Raw genomic sequence first — 23,383 nt, forward strand, 5'->3', positions numbered from 1 at the left:
TGGGCATAGCACATTACACAGAGGGCACACCACATTACACAGTGGGCACTATACAGCACAGCCCATGACGGGGTGGGCACAGAACATGACGTGGTGTGAGCCGCACATGACATGGTGGGCATGGCACAGCACATGACATGGTGGGCATGGCACAGCACATGACATGGTGGGCACAGCACATCACATGGTGGTCACAGTACATCACATAGTGGGCACAGTACAGCACATGGTGGGCACAGCACATCACATGGTGGGCACAGCACATGGTGGGCACAGTACAGCACATGGTGGGCACAGCACATTACATGGTGGGCACAGTACAGCACATGGTGGGCACAGTACATCACATGGTGGGCACAGTACATCACATGGTGGGCACAACACATCACATGGTGGGCACAATACAGCACATGGTACGCACAGTACATCACATGGTGGGCACAACACAGCACATGGTGGGCACAGTACATCACATGGTGGGCACAACACATCACATGGTGGGCACAGTACATCACATGGTGGGCAAAACACATCACATGGTGGGCACAGTACAGCACATGATGGGCACAGTACATCACATGGTAGGCACAGTACAGCACATCACATGGTGGGCACAGTACAGCACATGGTGGGCACTGCACTTGACATGAGGGGAGCAGCAGTCTGCCCCCCAGTACAATCATTGCACCCCCAAAGGTCAGTTTCTGCACAATCTTCCCTGTTTACTGACCTCATCTCAGCAGCATGGTAGATATTCTTCCTCCCGGGCTGTAGCTGCATGACATCAACGCCCCGCCCCCAGACAGCTGCCTGAATCTCCCGGAGACTGAGAGGATCTGTGTGTGCAGATCCTGCGATAGGAGCCAGGCAGCACTGACAGCTTTGGCGCCCCTCCTCTGCCTCAGCTTGAGGCGCCTGTGCGCAGTGCACCCGCCCAGGATCAGCCCTGTCTACTACGTCCCATGGACGAATCACAGGAGGCCAATGCTATAATAGTGGGAGTGTTCCAGGCGCATTGCTCTGCGCCCCGAGGACAGTCTAAACGCAGGCCAATGAGTTTCCCAGTCACATGATTACAAACCCCTTTCGCTTTCCAAAGACACCAGTGTGTCCGGCACTCCGCACACTCTTAAAGGAACAGATCACACACTAAAGGTAAGTGATGTATTTATTTATTTTTTAATGATGATGACTAGGATGACTAGCCTTGGGGGGGGGGGGGGGGCAAAAGTTAGTTATCCTTTAAGTGTAGAGTGGGGCTCATCAAAGCACCGATGTTACGTCCAGGCATAGGAGCTCCCCCTAGGCTAGTGATGGCGAACCTTGGCACCCCAGATGTTTTGGAGCTACATTTCCCATGATGCTCAACTACACAGCAGAGTGCATGAGCATCATGGGAAATGTAGTTCCAAAACATCTGGGGTGCCAAGGTTCTCCATCACTGCCCTAGGCAGTCTATGTGCAATGCTGAATAAGAGGAAGGTCACTTGCTTCATAGGTCAGCAGTTCAATGGTGACAGTAGCGTGCATTGTGGTAGGGATGTGATGGAAGATAACCTGGAGTGAGCCAGTGTTGGCAACAGGCATCTATAGAAAGATAAAAGATATTAGCAAACAAAGCCTTGGGTACAAATGTTCCTTAAACAGGCCATACATGGGTCGAATTCCAAACAAATTTTCTATTGAAAATCAGAAATTATGTGCCTTTTGTAATCTAATAATGTCACCATTGATTTCGAAATTCGACCAACCAAGCCTTCAAATTCACCTGTTGCTACAGAAAAGAATGTTTGTGGCTGGAAATCTTCTTTTCAGGTCACAGCTCTCTTCTTTTTTCAATTATATTTCTCGAAAGATTCTCCCATCATTGTGTAGCAGGATTCCCAGACGTCTTGCTGGATATGAGTCCGCCAGGGTTACCACTAGCAGCAGTAGCACAATTAGGCATATTCTCCAAGTGAGCACTGGAAACAAAAATCAGTCCAGTATCTTTGGGTTTTTTGGTTTATTGAGAACTTGGATGGGAGAAGGGATGAGTGGGATACTCTTCTGGGCCTGGCTCAACTATGCACAATATTAGGGGGACAACTGAAAAAAATGCCTGCTGACGCTGAATCACGCTGGCTGAATGCCGATCAACGTCGGTTGGTGCTAATGAATGCTGACTTGTGACTTGTCTGTTAGCACTGAACTGACTCCTGTCACTTTCCTGTGGCACAAAGTCCTTGTAGAAGCCCCCCCAACACTTTCCTTTGAGGTAGCTACTTGTACATCTGCTGCAACGCTTAACACTTCACGGCCTGCACCGGCACCCTCTTGACACACACACTTCTCTTCAGGGCTTAGACTCAGGCACCCCCTTTCTAAGCTTCCTCCTGGTTAGCTGGCTCCTGGATCCCTCTGACCTTCTGGAGTGGTCCCCTATCCTAGGCAGACCACTGGGCAGTTTACAGTATTCACGACACTGCTTTCCTGGAAATTTCCCTTCACACTGAGTAGATTTTCTCACTTCTTGTTGTATCCCTGGGGCAGAGTGATGGGAAATCTCCTCAATGTGACAGACAGTACACCATTCAAAACAAAACCAGTTCTGGTTGGAGACAGCATGAGGGATTGCTGTGTGCTTCCAGAGCCACAGAAAGCCCCCAGAGCTGCAACACAGTCCATACACTGGCTTTATGAACAGCTGTACAAAGTGAGAAAGGAAGAGCTCTGGAATCTTCAGCTGCAGGTGTCCTGCAAATCTACGAATTAATTGTGTGCTAGATTGTGTACATTACTATAAAACAAAGGTGCACACAAAAGAAAATCACTACACTAAATCTTATATTTACAAGAAAAACACATGTACTGCAGTATTTGCACGTTCCTAATTCGTGCCAGATTCCAACATGGCTTCTAGCGTGATCTTGGCACGACGTAGACGTAAGCCGAGGGAACGATGAGATAGGTAATCGTTCGCAGAGACTGCACGCCGAGCTCCCGGCAGAGTGCCTTGTTCCAAACCCACAGCTGGGAAGGCCGCCGGATGCTCTGTGATCACGTGATCTCGCCACGCGGGGACCTTTCCCAGTGTTATGCCGTGAGAGCAATAGAGTGCGGCGTGTTAACCCTTCCATCGCCAGGCAGACCGTGCTCTGCGTATGTGTGTGACGGGGGTGCGGCTTCGTCATTAACCCATTCACCGCCAGCAGTAAATTGCATGTACCAGTGTGGGTTCCAAGAGCAGTCCTTTTATATCTCGGGGCTAAATTAACAAAAGAGCCATGTGCTGAGTGCAGGAATGTATACTAACCAGTCTACAGCCATGCTTTACTGTAGTGCTGGAAAGTGAAGCCTTCCTGGTGGCCTTGTGCTGCACTGTGCATGTTATTGTTACCTTTCCCTGATAGGAGGAGTGCCCACTTTTGTGTAGTGATTGGATGGAGTGAGTGCCCTTCACCCATATATAAAGTCTGCATTTTATCATCACTGTGGATACTCACTTTTCTTTCTTTTTCTTTAGCAGTTAAATATTCCTGAAAGAAAATGTCTGGAATAAAAAGAACCATTGAAGGCAAGGACCCAGATTATGAAGATATATCGGTCATTCATCAGAACAAGCGGCATAAGGCCAATGAAACATCAGGTAAAGAAAACAGTTTTTTTTTTCTCAGCAGGCTATTCTTTCCAAAGTTGGGGGTACTCTGGGCAGGCAGCTGACTGGGGGGGTTACAAAGAGTGGCTCAAGCTTTAGGCTGGGTTCATACTTATGGGATGCGGGAACCAGCTTGATTCCAGTGCAGGTTCCTGCATCGCACGTCGCTCTCTGCGAACTGCTGCGGGTGTCAATGTAAAGTTAATGACACCCCCCAGGTTGGTGCGCAGATCACAGGGTGAACTGTAAAATGTTACAGGAATCAGATTGCATGGGTATGAACATACGTGCGATCCGATTCCAGTGTGGAAAAAAAAAAAGGGTCCCGCGCCATTTGTTCCCGAATGCAATGCTAATTCAGCCATTTAAACTGTATGGCTGAATTCGCATTGCACAGACATCACGTGATCTGCACAGCAATGCAGTGCGAATCACATGCGATGTCTATCATCGCACAAGTGTGAACCCCGCCTTATTCCTGCACCACTCTTCCAAGTTTAGCAGATCCAGCTTCTAATTAAAGCGAAGCCAAACTTCCCTTCCCTCAATTGTCCCTAGCCTTTACCAGAATCTTCTGGATGGCGGTCTTTGGCCGTCTATTTTGACCACCACGGGATGATGTCACTCCTGTGCAGGAATCCATCATCTCTGCACACAGGGACTGTGCCGTCGATGTAAACTGAGCTGCATAGGTAGATGTATTTTATTGTAATTAAGAGCCTGCCTGCTTGCAGTTTGTGACAAGGGAACTTCAATTCCACTTTAACAAAAGGTAATAGTCCGTATTCCCATCACACACATTCCTGGAATGGGCTCTTAAGGCCTTCTGCACACAGGGCGGTTTAAAAAAACGAGCTGCAAAGCCAGTACTGATGCCCAGAAAAAGCGGCTGTAAAAACAAACTTTTAGAAATGTTTTGCAAACACGTTAATGCATGTTTAGCCTTGTTAGTGTTTAGCAGCGTTTCTCTGCCTTCTATTTTTCACTCCCAAATCCAATTTCTACAGCTTAAAAATGCGTATACAGCATTAACACGTGTTTAGCCGCGTCAAGCAATTTTACAGCTACAATGCTGCTGCTACAAAATGTTTTGGCCCTGGGTTTTTTTTTTTTTTTTTTTTTTTTTGCAGCTTGAAAACACCTATGCCACTTATGGCGCTTTTCCACTGCATGGAACCGTACCGGTTCGGCACGCTTTTGTGCTTTTCCACTGCTGGTACCGCATGGTATAGGGTCAGAACGGATCGGTACGGTACGGTATAGGTTTGCTTTTCCACTGCATGGAACCGAACGGTACGGTACGGCTCTGAAAAAACAGTACCTACTCGATTGTGGTTCCAACAGGTACCAAACTGGTACCATATCCCACAATCCTTTGCATGCAGTCACTACTAGCCACTGATTGGTCAGAGAATCCCACCCACTTAACTTTAGTACTACTTTAGTGGAAAAGCAAACCTATACCATACCGAACCGTTCCGACACTATACCATGCGGTACCAGCAGTGGAAAAGCAAACCGGGCCAAGTAGAGCCGACCCGGTACTTGCAGTGGAAAAGTGCCATTAGAGCTCCTAAAAGCCTATGTGTGCTTGGACACATAGAATAACATGGAGAGGGATTTTTAAGCTGTAAAAAAAACACCTGACGCCTCTAGGAGCTTCAGTAAAAACATCCAGTGTGCATGAGGCCTAAAAGTATTGGGTGCTGCAGTGACCAACATTTGAATACCAAAGCATGCACAACACAGTGTAAATATTTTCCAGCACACCACAGATCTTTGTTTATGTGATCTTTTAAGATCTGAAGAAGTGTAACATTTGCATTTCGGAGCCACGCAGGACCCTTTCGCCAGGCATGTCTGAGGAAGGGGTTATGCATGGCTCTGAAACGTTACACTTCTCTGTTTGTGATGTGACCTTTCTTCAATAAAAAACATTCAGACTTATTTTGAAGAAATGTGATGTGCTGGTGAATATTTACACTTTAACAAAAGGAGAGCAAGCCCCTCTGTTAATTTGGAACGATCTTTCCCCTGTTCTATGCTATGTTTGCTATGTTGTTTACAGAAAAAAAAAACATTTGCTCCTTGTTCTGTGCGTGCTCCGATTCCTCTGGCCATCCCTGATCAGCTGAGATTGAGGGGGAGGGCTGTGCAGACTCTGTTTATGCAGTGAGATGGATGTGAGCCATCTGCAGGCAGATCACATCCTGTACACCATCTCTGACCAAGTGGGATCTGTGGCAGTTTTCTATACTGAAAACCGCTGTGATCTCTTAGGTAATAAGGTGTAGAACCCACTCCAGTATCTGCTTTACTCTGAAATAGAAACTGGCACAGATAGACCTGAAACAGGTTTATCTGCCCTTTTAATGTGGAGCACAAGTGGGGCCTAGCTTCCCATGCCACTGTAAAGGTGCAGGAAGACTATTTAGTCTTTTTCTTTTTTTATACGCATATGTTGTGAGCTTTGAGGATGAATTGCTCCACTTTACCTGTCACTCTAGTTCTGGGAGAGCGTCCATGGACATACTCCCAGAACCGTGCCTTCCGCTTCCCCCCCAGGGCGCGCATCAGGCATGCTCTGTTACTAGTTTGTCCTTTGGCTGATCACAAATTGCGGTAAAGGGCTATTCACAGCTTGTCACATGTATCCAGACTTGCCAGTTATCTGCATTCCTGTCTCTGTGTAAGGAAAGAAGAGTCAATAACTGGCAAGGTTGACAGGGCCACAGTGAGCACATTATCCACACTGATCATCAGTGCAGCCTCATTGGTGCACGTCAGTGAAAAAGAAAAAATACTTATTTGCTAAATTTTGTAATAGAAACTAAAGACACTAAACTGTATTCGTTTTTTTCTTTTTATAGTACAGAAAAATACCTATTGATTCTGCTATAATTCCAGTGCCCTTATAGCTTCTTGTACACTCTAGGCCCCTTTACACTTGTGCGACTTTTAGGTCTCACAATTTTGACTGGACTTGAAGCTATGCCTGTGTAATCTTGAGGTCTCTGGACCTCAAAACGCATAAAAGTCGGACCAAAGTAGTGCAGGGACTACTTTGAAGTCGTTGCGACTTGAAGTCGCACAGATATGAACGGTACTCACTGGAAATCATGGAGTATGACTTGCCATGCAACTTTGCAATCCCAAGTCGCACACGTGGTTAAGGCCTTAAAGTGATTGTGAAGTCTTGTTGAGGCCCCTTTCACACTTGTGCGACTTGGGACTACAAAGTCGCATGACAAGTCGTACTCCATGATTTCCAATGAGTACCTTTCATATCTGTGCAACTTCATACTAGTCCCTGCACTACTTTGGTCCAAATTTGATGCGTTTGAAGTCCAGAAACCTCAAAAGGCATTGGTTCAAGTCCAGTCAAAATTGCACGACTTTTAGGTCGCACAAGTGTGAAAGGGGCCTAAAACAAAAAACAAAAAAATAGCAAACATGTTATATGTCATGAAGAATAGACAAATTGTCCGCTAACAATGATGATTGATAAAAATCCAATGAAATGCTGAAAAAATATGAATTTCATATAAACGTGTCTGAACTACAGTTATATGAAGCAATAAATGGTCCTTAACTCAAGTCCGTGCGTGAGTAAAAATACAATATACCAACATAAAGTTCAAAATATGAAAATAAATTGAAAATAGTCTCTCAAGTGTTGTGAGGCAAATAAGACATCAAAAGAACTTTTTATTTTTTCAGCATTTCATTGATTTTTATCAATCATCATTGTTAGCGCACTATTTATTTGTCTATTCTTCATTATTTAAACCTTTCTAGTGCTGCTTTCCATTTTTTCACTTCTGTTTTGTGCACCTTTCATTTTCACCATTAATGTTATATGTCATACTTGCCTACTCTGTGCTATGCTTTTGCACAAAGCAACCCTTGTCCTCCTCCTCTGGGGTCCTCTGTCGATGCTCTTGCCTCCTCTGTCCTGCTGAGTGCCCTCATAGCAAGCCATTTGTTAAGGGAGCACTCGAAGGGGCTTAGTCTTGAGCAACACTGTGTGCATATACAGGGAGTGCAGAATTAATAGGCAAATGAGTATTTTTGAGGATTAATTTTATTATTGAACAACCATGTTCTCAATGAACCCAAAAAACGAATTAATATCAAAGCTGACTATTTTTGGAAGTAGTTTTTAGTTTGTTTTTAGTTTTAGCTATTTTAGGGGGATATCTGTGTGTGAAGGTGACTATTACTGTGCATAATTATTAGGCAACTTAACAAAAATCAAATATACAGTATACCCATTTCAATTATTTAATTTTACCAGTGAAACCAATATAACATCTCAACATTCACAAATATACATTTCTGACATTCCAAAACAAAAACAAATCAGTGACCAATATAGCCACCTTTCTTTGCAAGGACACTCAAAAGCCTGCCATCCATGGATTCTGTCAGTGTTTTGATCTGTTCACCATCAACATTGCGTGCAGCAGCAACCACAGCCTCCCAGACACTGTTCAGAGAGGTGTACTGTTTTCCCTCCTTGTAAATCTCACATTTGATGATGGACCACAGGTTCTCAATGGGGTTCAGATCAGGTGAACAAGGAGGCTATGTCATTAGCTTTTCTTCTTTTATACCCTTTCTTGCCAGCCACGCTGTGGAGTACTTGGACGCGTGTGATGGAACATTGTCCTGCATGAAAATCATGTTTTTCTTGAAGGATGCAGACTTCTTCCTGTACCACTGCTTGAAGAAGGTGTCTTCCAGAAACTGGCAGTAGGACTGGGAGTTGAGCTTGACTCCATCCTCAACCCGAAAAGGCCCCACAAGCTCATCTTTGATGATACCAGTACTCCACCTCCACCTTGCTGGCGTCTGAGTCGGACTGGAGCTCTCTGCCCTTTACCAATCCAGCCACGGGCCCATCCATCTGGCCCATCAAGACTCACTCTCATTTCATCAGTCCATAAAACCTTTGAAAAATCAGTCTTGAGATATTTCTTGGCCCAGTCTTGACGTTTCAGCTTGTGTGTCTTGTTCAGTGGTGGTCGTCTTTCAGACTTTCTTACCTTGGCCATGTCTCTGAGTATTGCACACCTTGTGCTTTTGGGCACTCCAGTGATGTTGCAGCTCTGAAATATGGCCAAACTGGTGGCAAGTGGCATCTTGGCAGCTGCACGCTTGACTTTTCTCAGTTCATGGGCTGTTATTTTGCGCCTTGGTTTTTCCACACGCTTCTTGCGACCCTGTTGACTATTTTGAATGAAATGCTTGATTGTTCGATGATCACGCTTCAGAAGCTTTGCAATTTTAAGAGTGCTGTATCCCTCTGCAAGATATCTCACTATTTTTGACTTTTCTGAGCCTGTCAAGTCCTTCTTTTGACCCATTTTGCCCAAGGAAAGGAAGTTGCCTAATAATTATGCACACCTGATATAGGGTGTTGATGTCATTAGACCACACCCCTTCTCATTACAGAGATGCACATCACCTAATATGCTTAATTGGTAGTAGGCTTTCAAGCCTATACAGCTTGGAGTAAGACAACATGCATAAAGAGGATGATGTGGTCAAAATACTCATTTGCCTAATAATTCTGCACTCCCTGTATTGACACACCAGGAAAATGATGGGAGCTGCTGGGTAGAGTTGTGGCCTAAAAATAAGTCAATAAGGCTTGATCTGCGCTTCATTAGTTTTAGTAGAAGGTAGGTGAGACATCCAGAGTCTTTTCAGAGAACCGTTCATAGCAAAAGGCAATCACATACATAAAATTAAGTGCACCTACGCACAAAAATGTTGATTGCACAATTTGTTACATATTGCATGCCAGAGTGAAAGCAATAATTCTAGGGCTATTATTCACGGTTCACTCTAAACCAGGGGTCTTCAAACTATTGCCCTCCAGTTGTTCAGGAATTACAACTCCCATCACGCCTAGTCATGTCTGTGAATGTCAGAGTTTTACAATGCCTCATGGGATGTGTAGTTCTGTAACAGCTGGAGGGCCGTAGTTTGAGGATCCCTGCAGTCTAAACTAATGACCTGTATGGGCTTTTTAAGCATTGCCTATGGAAAATTCCACATGTGCTCTTAGTTTTAAGCTTGGACATGTTTGTTATCTTACTCGTTGCAACCTCATCTTTTATATTTTACTAAAAAAATGGGTAATTTGTTGCTTTTGTGTGCCCTAAAATGAACGCTATGTTTTTTTGCTAAAAAATACTACCCCTTATTTTATTCTCTAGGGTCTCTGGTTTCAGAAAATCTTTTTGCTTGGGGGTTTAGCTAATCTTCAGACCTAAAGTTATTTTTCCCAAGTCATCCTCCAGGTTGGTCACATGAGAGATAGGCTCCTCCTGCAGGAAACACAAGCACAGATAGGTTTAAAAGGGCTGCACCTCAGTTCTTGTGTTTCATGTCCTGCAAGCATGAACACAGAAGATAACATCCAGCCCCAGTTTATTTTTTTACTTTTTCCACGGCAGGTGTCCTTGGACACTATCTCCTTGGTGGTGGCAGGGGGAGGGGTGCATTGGGCCCCCCTTTCCACTTATCCCTGCTTCAGGCTTTGTGTGGGGGAGTGAAGAGCCTGAGGTTTCTCACCAGCCAGCCAGGAGTCCCTGTATCTGAGCTGTCCGCCTACTATCCTGTATGGGCTTGCACGACAGAGACAGGGGGAAAACTCGGTCAGGATTATGCTCTCCGTATGAGCATTGGGGCGGAAGTGACGTTTCCAAGATGACACCGCTACCAGAAATAGTCCAGTGGCCATCTTGGATAAGGGAAGCATTACGGCCTTCGCTCCAGGGTGCCCTCAAGTGTTGGGATTCACCGGCAACTGAGTAAGGGGCCAATCGGGGTCCTGCCCCTCCTCCACTTTCCTCTTCCTGATATTTATAAAAAAAACATCCTGGTCGCAAGATGGCAGCTATGGTCAGAAAGGACTGGCGTTCTCCCTTCCCTCCAGGCAGTCCTAATGGTGGAGGACCAAGTCCCTACCAGAGACTGCAGAACCAGGCCCCAGCATTTCCTTAGTAAGTGGGAGGGAAGGATGTTAAGGAGGTATTGCATTATGGGGCAGCAGATCCGGGGGGGGGGGGTGAAGGGGTGGATATCTGCCATGCACATTTTTTATGGATATATGTCTCATGGATTCCCCCCTGTCTGATATTTGTTATCTCACAGCCGAAGCCCAGGAAGCTGCAGAGGTGTCAGGCAAAACAAAAAAGAAGTACCGCCGTACTTGCGGTGCAAAGATTCCCCCAGATACCAACAAGCTGTTATGCTATAGATGCAACAAAAAGATGGTCAACAAGGAGACAAAAGCCATTGGCAACAGATTTCCTAGATTTCAAGAAGGAAATAACATCTACTCTAAAATCCCTTCAGGCATCCATTAGCGAAATTAAGAGTGCGGATCAACCATCAACGTTGTCATCTAACCCGAGCAGTGCACATCGAGAGAAGACTTGGAAATCTTCAACTATCCCTCAGCCGCAGCTGAGCTCCTCCAACTCTTGAGTCTGAGGAGGAAGGGGAGCATTCAAGATCGCTCCAATTCCAATGTTGAACTAGGTTGGGCAAAACCCCAAAAAATATCTAAATACCTGTTTCCAGCAGAGTAAACGGAGGAACTCCTCAAGGCTATCTACATAACAGAGGATATCCAGGAAGCTCAGACCACCGATTCGGTCCGTGACCGGTTATATAGAGGTTTGCAGGAGACCAAAAACAGGTCCTTTCCTGTCCACCAATCACTCAAAGGAATCCTAAACAAAGAATGTGAATGCTCAGAAAACATGTTTTTTTTTTTTCTAAAGCCCTAAAAAGGAGATTCCCTTTTGAAGAAACGGAGGGCGTCCCGGCCAAATGCCCAAAATTAGTTGCATCTTTGGCCATGGTTTCAAAGAAGTCAGATTTATCCTTCGAGGGTATGGGTCTTCTGAAGGATAGAAAATAGACGTGACCCTGCGGAGGGCTTACGAGGCAGGGGCGGCAGGATTTCAGCCTAATGTGGCCAATACCTGCATAGCTAAGAACATGTCCTTCTGGCTGGAACAACTCTGTGGTTATTTGGAAAAAGTCCCCGGCACAGAGGAGGTGCTGGATTCCCTGCTCTTAATAGAAAAGGGAGTGACATATATGGCAGACGCCTCTGCGAAAGCTGTTCGATTTTCAGCTTGCACCACAGGCCTGATTAATGCAGCCAGAATGGCCCTCTGACTCAAGATCTGGGATGGAGACTAAGCAGCAAAGAATAAGTTATGCAACATTCCCTTTGACGGTAGCTTACCGTTCGGTCCAAGGCTCAATAAAATGTTAGCAAGGCCAGCTGACCAATCCAATCGAGAAGACCAAAAGAAAAGCTGAAAAGGTTTTTTCATCGCCCAAGAGGAGAAACTCAAAAGGGGAAAAGACACATCCCCAGCGAAGATGGGTCTTTAATAAAAACAAGGTGAAATCTAACGTCCTTTTCCCCAACTCTGGCGCCAGCAACAACAAACCTCAATGACGTTAGCCTGCAAGTGGAGGAAGGTTACGGCACATTTTCCAACAATGGCAAAGTTTCTGTGCAAACCCTTTCATCCTGCAGATAATCAAAGAAGGGTACAGGATAGTATTGATGACAAATTCACCAACCAGCTTCTGTATCACGACTCTCTGATTCACTACACCAAAGGAAAGCCATGGAGATGGCTGTCGCAGAACCACTAAAATAAAGGGGGATCATAGATCTACATCCTTCTCAGCAAGTATCAGGTTTCTACTCCTCAGTTTTCCTCAGACAAAACTCTTGGGCAAACATTGCCTAATCCTAAACTTGGAAGACCTGAACAGATCAATCCTTTACTGGAAATTCAAGATGGAAACTTACATCCAGAGGCGGCCTTTTTAGTAAGCCTCAACCTGAAGGACGCTTACCTCCATGTCTCGATCCATCCCACAATTTTTTAGATTTGCTATCCGAGAAAAAGGCAAATCCGTCTCTTCCAGTACCAGGCTCTCCCTTTCAGTATCTTGTTCGCTCCTTGCATATTCACCAAAATCATGGAGGAAGTCATGCAGGAGCTCAGGTTGAAAGGGATCCAGATAGTGCCTTACCTGGACGTCTTTCCAATCTATGGTCAGACATGAGAAGAGGTGTTGGCAAACCTTCAAACGACCAAAAATGTCCTTACCTCGCTAGGCTGGAAGATCAACGTGCAAAAAAATCAAACAGAATCCCATCCCAGAGGGTGGTATTTTTGGGTTACACTTTCGATTCAGTTGCCAAATGTATCTTTTTGCCAGAAGACAAAAAAATAAAACTGACCAATGGGGCGAAATGGCTAATCACCGCAACAGGTCCTCCTGGGCCTCATGTCAGCGTCCATCCCGGCTGTTCAATGGGACCAATTACACATGAGAGCACTACAGTACCATCTCCTAAGCCATTGGGGTGGAAAGACAACATCACTAGAGGAGGAGATTCCCGTCCCTCTTTATCAGAAAGTCCTTGGCTTGGTGGCTAAAAATGGACTCGCTGGCAAAGGGGAAGGCTCTGGCTTCCGCCTGTCCATGTCAGAGTTACCACGGATGCATGCGCTTTCTGTTGGGGAGCCCACATAGGCCACCAGGTCAGACAGATGCCCCACAGATACTTAATAGTGTTTAGGTCTGGAAACATGCTTGGCCAGTCCATCACCTTTGCCCTCAGCTGCTTTAGCAAGGCAGTGGTCGTCTTGGAGGTATGTTTGGGGTCATAATCATGTTGTAATACTGCCCAGCGGCCCCATCTCTGAAGGGAGGGGATCATGCTCTGCTTCAGTATGTCACAGTACATGTTGGCATTTATGGTTCCCTCAATGAATTGTAGCTCCCCAGTGCCGGCAGCACTCATGCAGCCCCAGACCATGACACTCTCCCCACCATGCTTGACTGTAGGCAAGACACACTTGTCTTTGTACTCCTTACCTGGTTGCCACCAAACACGCTTGACACCATCTGAACCAAATAATTTTATCTTGGTCTCATCAGACCACAGGACATGGTTCCAGTAATCCATGTCCTTAGTCTGTTTGTCTTCAGCCCAGTTATTTTGAGGGGACAGCAAATTTACACGGTTATACAAGCTGTACACTCACTACTTTACATTGTAGCAAAGTGTAATTTCTTCACTGTTGTCACATGAAAAGCTATAATTAAATATTTACAAAAATGTGAGGGGTGTACTCCCTTTTGTGAGATAGTGTGTGTGTGTGTGTGTGTATATGTATTTAATAGATGCTGTCCAAAAACAAAAGCCTGCAGAGAATAAGTACCGTTCTAGGCTTCCTCCTGGAGGGTGCAGGAGCTGGGCTTGCAGTGAGTACCCTCAAGGTCCATGGGGCAGTCCTATCAGTATTCCTGGAAATGCCGGTCAACAACAATCCGTTAGTCAAGCGACTTTTCAAATCCACCGAGAGAACCTGCCCCAGCAAGGGCCTCAGGGAAGCCCCCTGGGATATCTCATGCTCCCTCACCATAGACCCTTTTGAGCCACTCGTGGAAGCATCCCTTCAACACCTTATTCTTAAGGTAGCATTACTTGTTGACATCCCATCGGCTAGGCATGTAACTGAGCTACAAGCCCTGTGTATAAAAGAACCGATCCTCTCGATTTTTCCAGATAAATTGCTATTTATATCAGACCAGAGTTACATCGACGTTCCATTGGACACAAGAAGTGGTATTACCATCTTTTCGCCAGAACCCTTCTAATCGGGGAGAAGAGGCTTTCGCTACACTAGACATCAGGAGGTGTGTTTTACATTATTTGGAAATCACCAAACCCTTCAGGAAGGCGTCCTCTTCATATTGTTTGGAGGCACTCAGAAGGGAAAGTCGGCATCTAAAAGTTCTATAGCCAGATGGATCAAGATGACAATAGAAATAGCCTACTTGACTAAAATCCAGGCCAGCCATCCAAATTTGAAGGCGCACTCCACTCGCTCTGTAGCTACTTCCTGGGTGGAAAGGGCTTGGGCATCCATTGAAAAAATTTGCTGAGCAGCCACCTGGTCCAGGGACTCCACTTTCGTGAGAACTACAGGATTGATCTGGTCTCCACCCAAGATCTGACCTTTGGTCGAAAGGTCTTGCAAGCGGTAGTTCCACCCTAGGTACGCATCTTTGGGGTCTCATGTGACTCTCCTGGAGGATGACTTGGGAAAGTCTGAGTTATTACCTGATAACTCCCTTTCCAGGAATCCTCCAGGACGGTGGACCTACACCCTTACTGATGGAAAACATCAGACTAGATCTATCATTCTGCTAGCCTTTGCTGTCCAGGTCATCTTTATACGACTGAGGGGCAGCCGGTGGGCGGCTCTTTTAAACCTATCTCTTATGTGATCGTCCTGGAGGATTCCTGGAAAGGGCGTTATCAGGTAATAACTTGGACTTTTAAGGTGCCAGAAACAACTCTTTTTAGACCATAGGTAAGATTCAAAAAAACATAATCATCAATGACTGAACCAGGTGAGATTGAGCTATAAATAGTGACTATTTTCCTATAGGTGGTTATTGAGTGAGAGCAGTCTGATCTCTGTCTCACATCTCGTTCACTGCACAGCATTTCCCCATTTATATTTGATCTGTATTGACGAATATTGTGCCCAAATCTTGCCTTATTCTAGGGGTTTAAATGTTTGATGAACTTGTAGTGAGGCTACATTCTTGACCTGGGCTGGGACTACCTGAGGAAATTCTTCTTTCTCCCTAGGGTCAAGGGCCCCCCCTCTATGCATATTATGGATATATTTCTATAACAAACTACAGTTGACTAACATCTACTTCACTATAGATATGGCTTCTCTCATACATGGGGGACCACTAATGGGATTTAATCTTGACTCAAACACAATGACTTCTATATATTTCAGGTGTTCAATTTTATATCTCCTATGGTCACAACATACCTATCAGTTCTGGTTCTTCTTTGAAAAATCTGACCTTAAATTAATTCAGCACTTTTTTTTTTTTTTTTAAACAGTGCGTTTTATTGAAACGTTTGGTACAATACAAAAATAAACCGTACATTGAAACTTTGGCCATGTTAATAATATGCAGAGGTATAAAAATAGGTATAATCACATACAGTAGCACTCATAAACAGTACAGACACAGAACAAAGGAATAACAGTAGGGGTACTCTCAGTCGGCCCAACATTTAAACAGTTCATATTGAAGACGGCCAGCAAGGGACAGTTACTCATAGCACTACTGAGCCGTAGCAGGACAGTGCACCCATTTGTCCCAAATCTTATTAAACTTTTGAGGGCACCCCCTGTGTTTATATAAAAGTTTATGAAAAGGGATAACATTATTGATTTCCTTAATCCATAGCCCTAAAGTAGGGGGAGTGGGCCTCATCCACTGTCTGGCTATCAATTTACGTGCTATAAACAAGGTTTCCTGAAGAAATATTACAGTGGATTTGGGCATCTCTCCGTCCGGAAAGACCCCCAGGAGACACTCCTTAGGGGATAGTTGCAGGGAGACCCTATTTTGTCATGGAGAAAAGTGACTATCTGTTGCCATAAAGCCTGCAGTTGGGGACAGCTCCATAGTAGATGGAAAAAGGAAGCCTCAGGGTCTCCGCACATAGGGCAAGAGGGGGCCTGGTCAGGGTTATATTTTGACAGTCTAGGGGGGGTGAGATAAGCCTGGTGTATTATAAAGGTCTGGGTCAAGCGATCCGACAGTTTCGGTGACACACTGCGACACGTCTCCAGGGCATCCTCCCACTCCTCGTCCTCCATGGCCCCTACGCTACGTTCCCAACGGGTCTTAAGTGCATACGCCAAAGTGGTTGAAGAGGGTGTGTGGAGTTCAGAGTAGAATATGGAGATGAGGTGACTGGGTTCTGTACATTTAACAATCTCAAGGGTGGTAATCGACACTAACTCAGATGGACCGTCAGGGAATTGAGATCTATAAGCATGGGAAAGCTGCAAGTATCTGTAATTCATGGGGCCTTGAAGAGCAAACTATTCTCGCAGAGTCTCATAAGACTGCAGACCAGCAGTCGTGGAAATATGGCTAAGGAGAAAAATACCTCTCCCACTCCATACGAACAGATCGGGGATGGAAAGAAACTCCTGCAATGCACCATTATGCCACAGGGGGGAGAGGGTGTGAAACGGGGGACACCGGAGCTTGGACGCTACCACTTCCCAGATTTGACAATAATGGTATAAGAGGGATCTGGGGCACAGGGGCTCCGCCGAGCCCCTAACGCCCCGAAGGATAACTAAGAGGGGATCCCCGAGAGGTTGAGCCCACCCAGGGCAGAGCAGAGTCAAGAAGCGCTCCCTATCCGTTTTATCTATATGGAATAACTGAGACAACTGAGCTGCCAGGTAGTACAGATTGAAATCCGGTAGGGCCACCCCCCCCTAGGTTTGTAGGATTCTTGAGCTTGCGCCAGGAGATTTTGTGCCGGTTAGCACCCCAAACAAAGGCCTTAAGGAGCGATTCCATCTGCTTAAATAGCTTTAGCGGTAGATAAACAGAAGAGTGCCACACAACATAAAGAATTTTGGGAAAGAGAATCATTTTAATTAAGTTGACTCTACCCATCACTCCCAGTGGTAGTTTGGAACATGCTTGAACTTTAGCCTTAAGCAGAGGGAATAAGGGTTGAACATTATCCGGGACATAATCTGCTGAGCTATCCGTCACTTGAATCCCCAAGTATTTAATACGGGATACGCATTGCAAGACCGGGCTCGCGGGGGCGGTCGCCTGCGGGCTCTCGTCGAGTGGGAGGATTTGCGATTTATCCCAGTTTATCTGGAAACCGGAGAACCGTCCGTATCGTTCGATTAAAGAAAGGGCTGTGAGCAGGGATTCCTGAGAGTCCTCCAAATACAGCAAAGTGTCATCAGCATACATGCTGATTTTCTCTACTAGTGCCCCCCTACGTAGGCCACGGATCCCAGGGTGCGCTCTAATGGCCATCGCCAGGGGCCCCGCGGCCCGGTGCGTACAGTAAGGGGGAGAGGGGGCACCCTTGACGAGTGCCACGGGATAAAGGGAATGCAGTCGACTGCCAGCCGTTGGCCAGGACCCTAGCTACCGGGGCACTATACGGGAGTTTGACCCACTTAATAAAGTTAGGTCCAAAGCCATACCGTTCTAGGCAGGCCCATAGAAAAGGCCATTCCACCGAGTCGAATGCTTTAGCCGTGTCCAAGGAGACCACCACCCTGCTTCCCATACCGTCGTGTTGCGCCTGAATTCAGCACTTTTAACATTTTGAGCACTATGGTAAGCCCATCTCCTCAGTATGATCTTTAAGTGTAGAAAATGGAGTCTGATTTAATGAATTTTATATTAATATTTTGATGAACTATGCATGTCACTATCATCCATTTATGAATTGTTTGTCTTCTTAATCTATAGTATCAGCAATTTTCTGCACTCATAAGACTCCTGAGGAAGACTTGGAGGTTGTAAACCTCCAACAAAAAAATCAAAACCTGAAAGACAAAGGAATAAGGAGCTAGTATGCATTACATACGAGCTCATTATGAGATACTTACTTACCTTAGAACGAGGCTCTTCCAGAGGCGCCTGCTCATCGCTGAGACGGCCAAAATGTTCATCCGTCTTCCTTCCGGGTTCGCGTCCTGCGGCCATCTGATTGGCCAGAGCCGCAATGACGTCACTCCCGCTCATGCATGCAGGAACTGCCGTTCACAGCGCAGGGCTCTGAAGGAACGTCACAGGTGGCCGTTCCTCCAGAGCGCACACGCCAGTGATGTCACTGGCTGCATGCAAAGTAACTATCTCCTAAACAGCGCATGTTTAGAAGATATTTACAGTAGCTATAGGTAAGCCTTATCTTAGGCTTAATTACCTATAGGTAAAAGTTAGAGGGAACTTCCTCCTTAATAGTGAAACATGTAGAGCGGAAGTTGCTGCACTGCTGTTCTAAATGCACCATTTGTGATGTGTTTTTTTTAATTTTGATATAAAATAAAAATTATGTTTTATTGAATGGTCTAAAAAAGTTGTTTCTGGCACCTAAAAGTCCCGTTCTGCTTCAACATTTTTTTCATACATATGTGGGATGTGGTGCCTTTTTGGTACTTCACTGCCTGACCCATTGATTTTATTTTTAAAACATGCAAAAATAGCTCTGGTTAAAGAGGGTTAAACGAAAGGGGTTAAAGAGGAACTTCATCTGAATCATTAAAAAGTAAATAAAGGCACCTTTTTAAAACTGTTGTAAAATGACAAATTAAAACCAGATAGTTACTGTGGATTGCTTGCTTTCATTTCTGTGATTTAATGTTTTTATGTGCACTGTTCATATCAGAGTGGCCATTATAAAGTAAGGGAAGAGGATTATCTCTCCTCCTTGTTGGAGTTCTGTAAGACCCCACACCTGCACATTCAGTGCTCTAGCTGGGAACCTTTTGTTTCACATAAAAAAATAAATAAAAACTCCCTGGAAGGCACTGGTGAGGAAGAGTTTCCTAGGGGCAGCTGGGCAGTAGGGATGGGTTGAACACCCCCCGTTTCGTTTCACAGCAGAACTGCCGAACAGGGGAAATGTTCTAACCGAACAGCGAACCCTATTGAAGTCTATGGGAGCTGAACAGGAAAAAGCAAACGTGCCCATTTTGAAGGCTTATATGCAAGTAATTGGCCCTAAAAGGGATATGGGGGTCAGGTTACTGCCCTGGAGGACATGTTTTATTTAAAAAAGTAAATAAATAAAAACAATAGTTTTTTCAGGAGCAGTGATTTTAATTATGCTTAAAGTGTAACAATAAAAAAGAAAAATTCCTTTTAACTATAGTGCTTGGGGTGACCCCTTAATGTGCCTGTAAAATGGCACATCTGTACCATGCATAAAACATGCAGCAGCAAAAATGACACTTCTAAAGAAAAAAAAAAAAAAGAGTCAAATCCCATTTATTCGTGGTTACCAGTGCCGACACCCGGCTATTGAAGAAAAAATTTAAAAATGGGTCCCCTCCCAGTCCATTACAGATTCTTCGGGACTGGTTTGGATGTGGAGGGAAAACTGCAAAAATCGATACCAAACCCTTATCTGGGCATGCAGCATGGCAGTCCCCAAAGCACCTTGTCCCCATGTTGATGGGGACAAGGGTCTCTTCCCGACAACCCTGAGCTATGATTGGTGGGGTCTGCAGGCGGGGGCTTATCGGAAACTCGAACCCCACTTTAGCAAGGGGGCTCCTAGACTCTGTAAATGGGCATAGTACCTTTTACCCATTTACCAAAAAAGTGTCAAAAAGTAATAATCACAAGAGACAGTTTTTGACAAATCCTTTATTAAAATATAAAAAATAGTGTCCCTCAATGTAAATCTATTGTCAATCACGCTGCCTGCCAGACCCGAAAAATAGAAAAAAGTAAAAAACACTCTCGCCTCCCGCTGAATGCCTCCTCTGTGCTTTGGCATTTATTATATAGGGAAGGAGCAGGCCCATCTGGCTACGTCAGGCAGTGGCACTGCCCCCTTCTGACGTCACGGACTGGTGCATGCTGGGCATGTGATGTCAGAAGGTGCGGTGCCATCGGGTGATGTAGCCAGATGGCCCGCCCCTAACCTATATAAGAAATGTCAAAGCGCAGAGGAGGCATTCGGCAGGAGGCGAGATCATTTTTTATTTTTGCTATTGTTTGGATCCAGCGGGTGATGTGATTGACAATAGATTTGAGGGATACAATTTTTTTAATAACGGATTTGTCAAAAACTGTCTCTTGTGTTTATTACTTTTTGACCCTTTTTTGGTGAGTGGGGGGGGGGGGGTGGGATGATCTGGGGTCCACCTTATTAAAGGGGGCTTCCAGATTCCAAAGTGATCAGCTCTGTACAGGAACAAATTACTACTGTCAAATAGCGATAAGCTCAGGTCTGTTCAAGTCCTAGTCCAAACCCACCCAAGTGAGCCCACCAGGAAGCTGTAACCTGTATTGGTCCAATCATGAGTGGTCAAAGCACTCTCCGCCCCTTGTACACAAGGGACGTGTATACGTGTGGCTGTGGGGCTGGGAATGTCTTGGCAGCTTCTGATTGGCTCTGTGCAATGACATCTTCCTATAGCTCAGGTGGATTCAGACTATGATCCGAACACGCCTAAGCTCATCCCTGTTGTCTAGATAGAAAGGGCCATCTCCAAGTGTCTGCATGAAGTAAGGACTACATGTTGGATTGACTAGCATCATACATTGGTTACAGCTGGTTCATATTTTAGTGAAATGGCATTTTTTGTTCCCATAATTATTTATTATATTATCAGTAGCGCTGTACTACTGCATTTTATCATCACTTATTGACTTGGTATGTCTTTTCTTTTTCTGCTTATATAGCTCGAGATGCTGCAATATTGAAGATAGAATCTGTTGTTAAGGATCAGTTTGCAGTTGAACTGAAGAATAAAGAACATGAGATTGAAGTTATTGATCAGGTAAGAATAACATATTGATATCTGAAAGGCAAATCTACTTGTGTTTTTAAAAAGAACCAATTGGTGATCTTTTGCACAAAATCTACTGGAGAACATACAGAATGATTTGTCCTGTTCTGAAAAGACTGGCTTTAGAGTGGTTGTAAACCCCATTCATGAAATCTGACCTATGCACATATATCTATAGTGTTTATTAATCTCTCTCCAAAGCTCTGGGTGCCGTGTCTTTCTGCTGCTTCGTTCCTCGGTTATCAGCATAATAACATCTGGCAAGTTCTCCGATATGAGATCAAAGCAGCTGAAAATTTGTGTCGGGTAGGGGACTTAGAAACAGATAAGCAGAGAGCTTGTCTATTCACAGCACAGCTCTGCAAGTTTCTTCGTTCCTCTGCCTGTGGGGGGGGGGGGGGCTGCCTTTCCTCCATTCAGCTGTCACACAGTGCATGCCCAGACTCCACACCCACTACTGAATGAGAAAACAAGATTTGTAACAGTATGTGCACATTCTTAACTGTGTAGAAAGCTAAAGACATCACAAATATAAGTACAACTTAAGTAGGAGGATTTGTTTCATCTCTGTGTGTCATCTGAGGCTGTTCAGTTCACTGGGTATATGTAAGGGTTTACATCCACTTTAAGGCTGCTTTATTCAGATCTCACTTCCCACCTCTGCATCATGGTGCAGTTGTCTCTTAGGAGGAGATTTACTAAAACTGGAGAGTGAAAAATCTGGTGCAGCTGTGCAGTTTAAACAATTCGCTTTTAGCTATCATTAACACTGTACACAGCTTTGAAATTGTGCGACTTCACCTGAACTCGCACGATTTCAAAGCCGCATTTCAGTCCAACTTCGGGGGTGACTTGAAAGAGATCTGTGTGGGTTTATGCACAGATGTCTATTGAAGTCGCCCCTGACGTCCCCAAAAGTAGTGCAGGAACTACTTTTGGAAATAGGTGCGGCGCTGCAAAGTCGGCGTTGCATCGATTGGGACGGTGCCATTTCCTGGCAATGGGCTCTGATTTGACATGCGATTTGACCTGTCAAATCGCGCCAATGTCAATGGGGGGGGGGCTTGTTGTTAAAGCTTAATTGAACAAGCTGAAGTTAGAAACTGATCGGCTACCATTCACAGCTGCACTAGATTCTGAGTGCTCCAGTTTTAGTAAATCTCCCCCTTAGTGTTGCTAAGGACTAGAGAAGAGTTTGCAATTCCAGTTATGTTAGCAAAATCAGAGTATCTTTAAAAATGAACTGAGTTACATAGACTTGTATCTATTTACATATTAGGGAGGCTCAACACCACATCCAGAAATAAATATACTTGAAATGTATATATTAGGGATCGACCGATTATCGGTAAAGCCGATATGCACTTTCCCCAATATATTGAAATCTGCCACCAAGGTGACCGATATTTCAGGAAAGTGCTGTACCGGAGTAATGCCTGCAGCTAGAGGCATCATCCCGGTGCCGGTGTCCATAGCCGACGGTCTGCTGCCTTGTAATGACAACCGATGCGGCTGAGAAGCAGCTCGGCTGTCATTACAAGGAGCGGGAGGGGACGTCCCCACCGGGAGACCCGGGCATCCTACCGGCACAGCCGCCAAAGAGAAGAACCGATCAACGCCGCATTCGGCCCTGATCGTGTCTCCATGTAAACGTACTCGGCGGCAAATTAAAAAAAAAATGCAAGCATTCAAAACAGCCAAACTTGGCGTTTTGAATGCTTTTAAGTGCAGAGGAGGGGTTTGGGGTCATTTAGACCCCCAGGTCCCTCCACAACAGTACCTGTGAAAAAAATGTTTTTAAATGTCCAAAAATATAGGCCAATATTGGCCGATACCGATATCCGATGACCAAAATATCGGCATTAAAAAAAGATATCGGTTGATCACTAATTAATATAAATATATATAAATAATTGGACAGCTAGAGCCACATATTTTGACTTCCTATATTTCCTAAAAGCTTACCACCATAACATAAGGACTTATACTGTATGCAGCGCTGCACCAGATTTTGCACTCTCCAGTTTTAGTAAATCAACCCCATTGACTTCTTCCCCAGCAAAACAATGCTGCTGCCTTTACTTACAAGAGCCTGCCCACACACTGTAGAGAATTGGCTCTTGGAAGATGTTTAGGGGAAAGCCTGCATCAGTGGGAACTGAGCTCCCAGCAGTTCCTGCTGCAAGAGTTTTTTTTATAAGCCTAGTGATGTCGCAGGGAGTGATAAAAGCTGTTTCTCACCACAGAAACCAGATAAAACAGACAAATTCCAGGGACTAGCTTA

The 23,383-nt window shown here is 45.0% G+C and overlaps 1 protein-coding gene across 4 annotated transcripts in view; it reads left to right on the forward strand.

Moving 5' to 3' along the window:
- The first annotated feature begins 2,974 nt into the window (after positions 1–2,974).
- YEATS2 (YEATS domain containing 2) overlaps positions 2,975–23,383 on the forward strand; it is a 198,148-nt gene continuing 177,739 nt past the window's right edge. Inside the window, exons 1-3 of one of the 4 annotated variants that reach the window (XM_082252197.1) lie at positions 2,975–3,158; positions 3,506–3,628; positions 20,993–21,090. In XM_082252197.1, coding sequence (XP_082108323.1) covers positions 3,529–3,628; positions 20,993–21,090 — 198 coding nt within the window. In that variant the 5' untranslated portion in view covers positions 2,975–3,158; positions 3,506–3,528. The remainder of the gene's footprint in view (positions 3,159–3,505; positions 3,629–20,992; positions 21,091–23,383) is intronic. The other 3 variants (XM_082252199.1, XM_082252196.1, XM_082252198.1) reach the window with 3 other exon arrangements.

This window comes from Pelophylax lessonae (assembly GCF_965119305.1).
Source record: "Pelophylax lessonae genome assembly, chromosome: 3".
Lineage (NCBI taxonomy): Eukaryota > Metazoa > Chordata > Amphibia > Anura > Ranidae > Pelophylax > Pelophylax lessonae.